The sequence below is a fragment of the Thunnus thynnus genome, chromosome 17 (assembly GCF_963924715.1).
Source record: "Thunnus thynnus chromosome 17, fThuThy2.1, whole genome shotgun sequence".
Taxonomy (NCBI): Eukaryota; Metazoa; Chordata; class Actinopteri; order Scombriformes; family Scombridae; genus Thunnus; species Thunnus thynnus.
This window is the reverse complement of record NC_089533.1, coordinates 2,581,257-2,589,444: the sequence shown is the minus strand read 5'-3', so window position 1 is coordinate 2,589,444 and position 8,188 is coordinate 2,581,257. Positions and strand designations below refer to the sequence as shown.

The window sequence follows — 8,188 nt, the reverse complement described above, 5'->3', positions numbered from 1 at the left end:
AGCTGGATGGAACAAAATCTGGCTGCTCTTGACACTACTGGTCTGTTTGAAAGCACCAAATCAGATTCGTCTGAAGTGGAAACACAAGAGAAAGTAGTGGAGGAGATCGAGACATGCGTGTCGCTTGCTTCACCAGGTCTTCTTTTGTGTTCTTGGTTGTGCTCCAGCTTGGCAGATTCACAGAAGACCAGGAAACTGACAATAATGCAGAGGCAGCAAGGCCTTGTTCACTTAGGGAGAAGATCTGAAGATAGGAGTCACAGGCCCTGCTTGACTTCACCAGGGAGAGACACAGATCCTGCTGAAGTTATTGAGCTACTACAGAAGATCAACTGCGTGATGTAGAGAAATGGAGACGGCCCAAGACCAAGAGAGAGACCTCCAGGAAGGAAACCCAGAAACAGCACTCAAAGAGAAGGAAGCTGGAGGCGGGTCCTTCTTAAAGGCCTGTCTAGAAGGTGCTTTAGATGTAACGTTCACTTTTTATGCCCAAAGTTTCAGACCGGATCCAAAACCAGCTGTAGTGCTCGGTTGAGTCACTGCTGCAGCACGTTATGAAGCTTGTAGGCAACAATGCTGTAAATGTCTTAAAGGACCAGTATGTAGGATCTAGTGCCATCTAGTGGTGAAGTTGCAGATTACAACCAACTGAATAATCCTCCCCTTCCAAGCATGTAGGAGAAGCTACGGTGGCTGAAAGGTCCTCTCTGTTGCCAGCGTTTGGTTTGTCCGTTCTGAGCTACTGTAGAAAAATGGCGGTGCAACATGGCGGGCTCTGTGGACGAGGACCCCCCCCCCATGTAGATATAAAGGGCTCATTCTAAGCTAACGATGTCTAAACAAAAAAGATTCTTATTTTCAGGTGATTATACACTCATTAAAACACATTTATGAATATTATTTTTTCATTTCTGCACACTAAACTTTTTAAATGTTTCTGTAAAGGTTTTTACCATCCATGAGACCCTTTAGAGCCTGCTACATGTTCAAGTCCTCCTCCGCTCAAAAACCTGTTTTTCTTCTTGTTCCTTCAGTTGGATGTTTCAGAAAAGGTGCAGGACACTCAAATATAGAAAATCAATCAATTACAGATTTTTATTATGATGTTATTAATTGTTTATACAGCAGGAAGAGTTATAGTTGTTGAATAATGCATTAATAAACACTTATATCCGTTTATAACTACAGTACCAGTCATACCTTCCCATTCACTTCAATGAGAAAGTGTGTCCAAACTTTAGACTGGTGCTGTTCATTATAGTGTTTTATTAACTGTTTATATACCGATTATCGATGTTGTAAATTGGCAAAGTAAAATGTTAATAAAAAAACACAAGATCATTATAGACAAAACATCAAATCTTTAATAAAAGTCACATCTGTCTAACATGACATAATGGGAGAAACGTTTCATCGTACAAAGGGTGAGACAGCAGCGAGCGTACCATCGGTAGTCACAGGTGCATTCTGGGGAAAACAGGATACATCCAACACGCCACCTTAACAGCTAACCAGCAAAACTCAACTGCTACACAACTGCGCCTAGTGCACAAAAACAAACAAAAAAAAACAACAAAACAAAAAATAAACAGATGAGCAGGATTAGAATCAAAAAAATTAAAAAGAATAAAACAAGACGCTGAGTCTGGAGTCCAGTATGTGATGATCCGAGTTTCAATAACCTGACACACTTTTCCAAACTCATAGAGCCATAGTCGTACTGTATGTTCCAGATGTTATTACATTTAAAAACACACATCTGTGATGAACAACAGTCCTGCCTAACAAACACATCCTGAGCTGCGACTGCAATGAATAAAAGAAATGTAAAAATATGTGAGTTCTGATATGAAAACAACACAAAGGAAAGATTCGTCATGTTTACTGTGGATTTTGTCATTTTGGATGTTTTTTTTTTCCACACTTACCAAGAATAGTAAGATAATAAATGGCTTCTTTTGATGGGAGGAAAATGAAACCTGATAATAAAACTATGGACACTACAGACCTGTATCACAAAGTAAGATCAACTGTTGTTAACCAGATCACTGACTCACTCACATCTCCAGGACTAAACTGAAAACCCGACATCTCTACAGGATCCCAACACGAACAAAAGTATTTAAAGTTTGCACTAAGGTGAGATGTGATAACGCAGAGTTGAGACGATAAGTCTTACTTTCCTGATCCTTTTAGTCATTTTCTAAGCAAAAAAAAAAAAAAGTTCTGCTTTTTTTTCCTCATTCCATCAACATCACGTTTAACAAACATCTAAAAAGAAATTTAATTTGTGAATTGATGCAGAATCGTAGGAGATAATATTTAATTTCTTCACCCTCCGCTATCAGCTGGCGTCTGTGTGACGCCGTTTATCTGACGTCACAAACGTTAAGTTTAACACGCAGAGAAAGCGAAAGACTCAGTTGAACTTGCTTCGAGTTACAGGCTGCAGAGAGAAGAATTGGAATGAAAGGGGACCACTGGTACCACTTTAAACTGGTTTATACTGCTGTTGATGGTGTCCAGTGAAACCATTACAAAAACCAGGTCAGAACAGATTCCCTCTCCACATCAAACCAGATTCTTAAAATAATAAACATGTTATAAAAAAGAAGAAAAAAAACCAAAAACAAACAAAAAAAAAATCACAGCACAAAGAAATTTAAAAAAAAAAGAAAAAAAAAAAAAAAGAAAAAAGGATAAAACAGACCAAAGCATGGAAGACACAATAATAACCTTTCACAGCGGCTCTGTTGCTTGTGTGGATCCAGTCTTGGACTTGAAGCTCTTACGGCTTCACCTGAAAACTGTCAGAATGAAAAACAACAGTCAGGAGACAAACTTTTACCTGGAAAACTCTATAAACCCCACCCCAAAAAACAAACTAACAAACTACACATCAGCTGAGTAGCGCGCGGGGGGGGGGGGGGGGGGGGGGGGGTTCTGTATTTCTCTGTTTTGTGTCTTCAGACTAGGCTAACCCATTGTTGCTAACTTTGAAGCTAACCTTTACTTTTCCAGCATTTGGGGAAACAGACGTGACTTTTTAGCATTTATTAACTGACACACTGTAGTCTGTACTGTACATTTACTGCCAGACTGACAACTTACTACTAACCTTTTCCTCTGCTCCGCTTGCATCCACCGTTACTTCTCTGCCCCTCGCTCTTTCCCGCTTGCTACGCAAACATATTACGCAATGACGTATTCCTTAACGGAGCCACGCTACCAGTGGTTTCCCAGGCAACGACAGAGGTTGACTCACGTACCAGAACAGCGCTGCACAGAGACTCCCAAACGCTGTATCCATTCATTCGGATATCAAATATTAAAAAATATATATTTTTTGGCCTGGCGGGGGTTCTCGTTGTGTCATTATGGAGAAACACAGATTCAGTAAACGTTGAGTACCGTTAGACCCAGCAGGCTCCGTTAGGTTGGGCGAGTTCAAAGTTGTGAAAACAACAGGGGTGTATTCAAAACACCCCCGTTGTTTTCACAGGTAATTTGTTAGTCTTTCCCTCCCGCCGCAGGAAATAATGGATTAATCCTGGAAAGCTGTTGATGCAGCACTTTTCTCCTTATGAAAATAACACGGAGATTATTCGACCAATGAGAATTCAGTCGGACGAGAGCATATCGACCAACTAATGGACCAGCAGACTGCAGCCCTACAGCTGAGACTAGAGCGATGATGTCCGTCATGTTTCAGGCTACAGGTTTGTTTTTGTGTTCGATTAGTTGATTGATGGAAAATGAATCAGCAGCTATTTGTTTTAATTATTCTTTAAGCAAAAATGCAAAGATTTGCTGTTTTTGTGTTTGTTTTTTTTTAACATTATGATAAATTGAATATTTTTGGGGTTATTGACTGTTAATCTGACAGAAAAAAAACGACATTTGAAGACGTCTCATTGGAGGCATTTTTCACTAAATTATTTGATTAATCGAGACAATAATCTGCAGATCAATCAATCATGAATATAATCATTAGCTGCAGCCGTCTGATAGTAAAAATGAATCTAATAAAAAAAATCAAATACTGGTGTTTTTTAAAAAACAAACCCTGATGTGTATCAGTGGTGTATATTTAATAACACGCATCACAATTTACTTCTCATATAAAATCCTGTATCAACTCAAATCCATCAGTTTCTCATTTCATCTTTTGACTTTAATCACAGGATCCTGCAAACTGAGTTATTCTCTAAGGAGGACACGTCAGTGTTTTTAAACCTGATAGAAGAACAAGCCCAGATTTCAATCAACAATCAAAGATCAATCAAGATTTTGATCAAGAAAACTGAGACCCGACTGATGCTGCGTTCGTGTCGTATCAGATTTACTGTAATTAAGCAGATTCAAACCTGTAAACGACGTTCACGCCAACATCAGAGTAATAATTACGCCGATTCTTCTGAAAGCTTTGATATATCTGACTTGAAGCTTAATAAAACCAAAGTTCCTAAAAAACAAACAAACGTCAGTCCGTCAGTGTGATGCGTTTCACCAGGACTCACTGGCTTCTATATAAACCGGCTGCTGTCACACACTCCGCCTCTTTAGTTTGTCTTTAATTTATCTACAATAAAACCTATTTTCAGTTACATGTGTGATCTCTCCGCCTTCGTCAAGCCTTGAGCCGGGTTGTGAAGAATATAATTAATCTAAGATTTAATGAATGTGGAGATTTATTGTAAATTTATAATGTCTTTTAACTGTCACACAACCGACCGTCTGTCGACCTGAAAGCTCACAAGTTGTAAACAATCTCTCCCGTCTCGACTGATCCTTTCAACATGACGTAAACCCTGCAGCCGAAGGGTCGACCAATCAGGGGACTGCATGCAGTTAAAAAGATAAATAGCGGCGGATGGTTGTGTGAACTGAGCGCTCGGCAAGAACACAATGAGCAAACTGACTGTGTTGCTTCATGAGTCTGGTGTGTGTTTCTCAGCACCAGTTTGAACTAAACCAGTGTGCAGATTCTCTGATAACATGGTCGTGTTGCTTTAAAGACTGAAGATGCAAACAAACGTCTCATCCTGCTACATATATTTAACTGAAAATCTGTCGTACTTAAATCATGATAAATGGATTTAGTGATGAAATGGACAAACCTCAGTAACCCCACCCGCCCCAGACGTACCTCAACACCAAACCTCCAACACTTCCTGCCTTCATCCTGCTGCCTCACACCTCCTACCTGCCTCATACTGCCTCAGCTCAGCTCAAACTCCACTTTAGCAAAAAAATCAGGATGCAGCAGCTTTGGGAAGGAGAGAATTCCACGTTTGGTTCACCGTCAGAACTGTTCTTCTTAAATAACACTTTGCTTTAGTATTCAGTGAGGATGAGGAGCTGTGGCTGAGTTATGACAAGAATCTCGTGTTGCAGGTCAAGTTCAGAGGGCAAGCAAGACCCCCCCCCCCATCCCAAACATGTGTTTCCTACAGGAAAGCAACAGCTGCTGTTTAAATACGGCAACTCTTAACTGTTTTTGCAGCTAAATAATGTCAGTGGTTCCCAACCTGTGGGTCGGGCCCCCAACAAGGGGACACTGGATAAATCTAAGGGGTCGTGAGATGGGACGACCCTCAAACATTTGCTTTATTCATTGTTAATTACTGTATTTTATCTTCTTAAACCTGTAAAAGTTATTAAAATAAAATGAAATTAATTAATTTAACTGGTAGAAGCCACAACGTGTGACGAGGTTCCAGGTAGAATTACTTTATTTTAAGAGGTTGGGAACCACTGATAAAGAGGTTATATTTATTAGCCACAGCACATCTTTAATTAATTAATCTCCAACCTCGATACTAACAACGTTAAACTTTTACAGATAAAATCCATTCCTGTCTGCACAGTAACCTCTTCTTATCAAAGCTCACCTGTTGCTGATGTGCTCGGCACTACGGGGACTCTCCTCCATTCTCTGCTGCTGACTTGGGCTGGCTTTTAGATCTGGACCTGGATCCTCTTTTGGAGGAAGGGGTGCGGCTTCTGGACCTAGACTTGGACCGGGACCTGGACCTGGATCTCGATCTGGATCGGGACGGGGACTTGGCCTTGGTCTTCTTGTCCCTCGGAGAGTGGGACTTGGATCGGGAGTAGGACCGGGACCTGGATCTGCTGTAGCGGGATCGGCTTCGGGAGCGAGAGCGGCTCCTGCTGCGGGATCTGCTGCGTCTCCTGTGTCTCGGGCTGGGGGAAGAGCTGGATACATTCAGTGTGTTGAGTTATTGTCTACCATGTGAAAACAGCTCAAACTGAGGAAAATATTACATGTAATATAATTTTCTGCCACTACTGGGTCTCTCAATCAAAACAATAACAAAAGATGGAGTTTGATAACATCGTGGTGTAGCGTGGGATCATGGGAGTTGTCGTCGTCATTGTTAAACAACCAGCTTTTCCTACTTAGGATTCCTTCAGTGTTCATCGTTCAGGAGGTTTTTACTGGGAGCCAAATTATCCGCAGAGGTCTCGTCCTCTCCAGAACAAACATACACTGTGATTAAAACTGGTAAAAACACTGAATAAAGCACTTTCATGTTAAAAATCAGTGTTTAGCGGACACAGGCGGACCGTAGGGGCTGTTAGCTGAGCTGCTGCTAGCATTTGCTCAGCTTGTTTCTCTGATAACTTAAGATCCAGACGTCCGACGACTAAAATCCTTCATCTGGTCAAAGATATAGTTAAAAAACAAACAAGCTCTAGAAAGTATATTGTAAAAGTGTGGCTTAAAACTGGATAAAAAGCCAATTTATGACAAACACAACGCTGACGCATGCGCAAAGGGGATATGACGCCATTGACAGGCGACCAAATAAAACGGGCCTTTAAGTTGATTAAAATTGTGGATTCCGATGTTTTAACATTGTTGGAAACATTTGAGATAATGTAAAAACACAACTCATTAAAATATATAACATAATGACAATTGTTTTTAGACATTTTAATGCGGGAAAGTTACATATTGGGCCTTTAACTGGGAATCGGAATCTAACTTCAGCGTCGTCTCTCCTCAGAAACCTGAGTTATTCTTACCTCCTGCTTCTGCGGCCGTGTCCCCCGTACCTCCGAGGCTGGCCTCCCCGCCGCCCTCCTCCTCCTCCTCCGCCGCCGCCTCCGTAGTGGGAGTCGGGCGGCCTGCCGTACCGGGCCATCTGCACGCGCAACTCCCGCCCGTCCAGCAGCGCGCCATCCATCGCGTCCATCGCGTCCTCCGCGTCCCGCTTATCGTGGAACCGCACGAACGCGAAACCGCGGCTTTCCTTTGTGTAACGGTCTCTGGGGATGTAGACGTCCCCTACCCGGCCGTACTTCTCGAACACCCGTCTGAGTGTTTCGGGAGATGTCCGGTAGGTCAGGTTGTCCACTTTGAGGGAAGTCATGCCGTCGACATCAGGCGGAGGCCTACCGTAACTCATGATGCTCAACTAGCGCAGCCTTCTTCAAAACACTTAATATCCTGGCTAAAACACCGCCTACCTGCTCGTTAAACTGTACACACACATACGAGGGTGTAATTTATAATAAATCGTCTTGCCTGCGGTACTTTGAAGGTTGAACAGTTACAAAACAACCGGATTCTTGCAGCTCGACTCACCACGTCTCCACACAGCACAAGCCAGTGGGCGTAGTCTTCTTCTACTCTGTAAATAGGCGCTGACTTCTTCTACTCTTTAAATAGGCGCTCTGTCATATTTACCCCATCAGCGCCATCCTGTGGAACTGCTTTAATTTTTATTTTTATCACTTCAAAAAGCAAACAAAATAAAATGAAACGTATAAAACTAACTTTTTGAGAGGTGTTTGTCGACGTTGATCTTTATCTGATTATTTGTTGATTTATTTTATTTTAATTTTTGACATTCTGACTTTTTCCCAACTTTATCGGCCAAATATTGAAATACACAACATAAAACTAAGAACTCAAATTGATGTCTTTGATGAAAATTGGTCAAAATGACTGAGCCACGTCTGATTTTGTATAACAGTAATATACTTACTTTAAAGGCATATCTTCCTATTTAAAACATTTTTCTTCTTGTTTTTTCTTTTCCTCCAAGTAAAGAATTATTATGGTTTGATATGAATCTGTATATGCACGTGCGTGTATGTATATATGTGTATCTTGCATTCCAGTTACCATTAAGGTATCAACTGAAATAATACCATG

General features: G+C 41.3%; 1 protein-coding gene across 2 annotated transcripts; it reads right to left on the bottom strand.

The window, feature by feature from the left end:
* Positions 1-1,341: 1,341 nt before the first annotated feature.
* LOC137200904 (serine/arginine-rich splicing factor 2-like) lies at positions 1,342-7,676 on the bottom strand. Of its 2 annotated transcripts, XR_010932095.1 has the most exons (4): positions 7,054-7,676; positions 5,895-6,219; positions 2,737-2,807; positions 1,342-1,542 (listed from the first exon to the last, which is right to left on the bottom strand). XR_010932095.1 is itself a non-coding variant. In XM_067615613.1 (3 exons), the coding sequence occupies exons 1-2, from the start codon at positions 7,434-7,436 to the stop codon at positions 5,916-5,918; spliced, it is 675 nt and encodes a 224-aa protein (XP_067471714.1). In that variant the 5' UTR covers positions 7,437-7,676; the 3' UTR covers positions 1,342-2,807; positions 5,895-5,915. The 2 variants fall into 2 exon arrangements, 1 of the variants encoding a protein (XP_067471714.1); XM_067615613.1 differs by having other exon boundaries at positions 1,342-2,807; positions 5,895-6,207.
* Positions 7,677-8,188: the final 512 nt, after the last annotated feature.

What these genes read in the sequence shown, in the direction of transcription:
- LOC137200904 (XM_067615613.1), bottom strand. Translation starts at nt 7,436, where the DNA reads ATGAGTTACGGTAGGCCTCCGCCTGATGTCGACGGCATGACTTCCCTC. An exon ending in CACGGCCGCAGAAGCAGGAG is followed by an intron (nt 6,208 to 7,053) that starts GTAAGAATAACT and finishes CTCTTCCCCCAG; the next exon opens with CCCGAGACACAGGAGACGCA.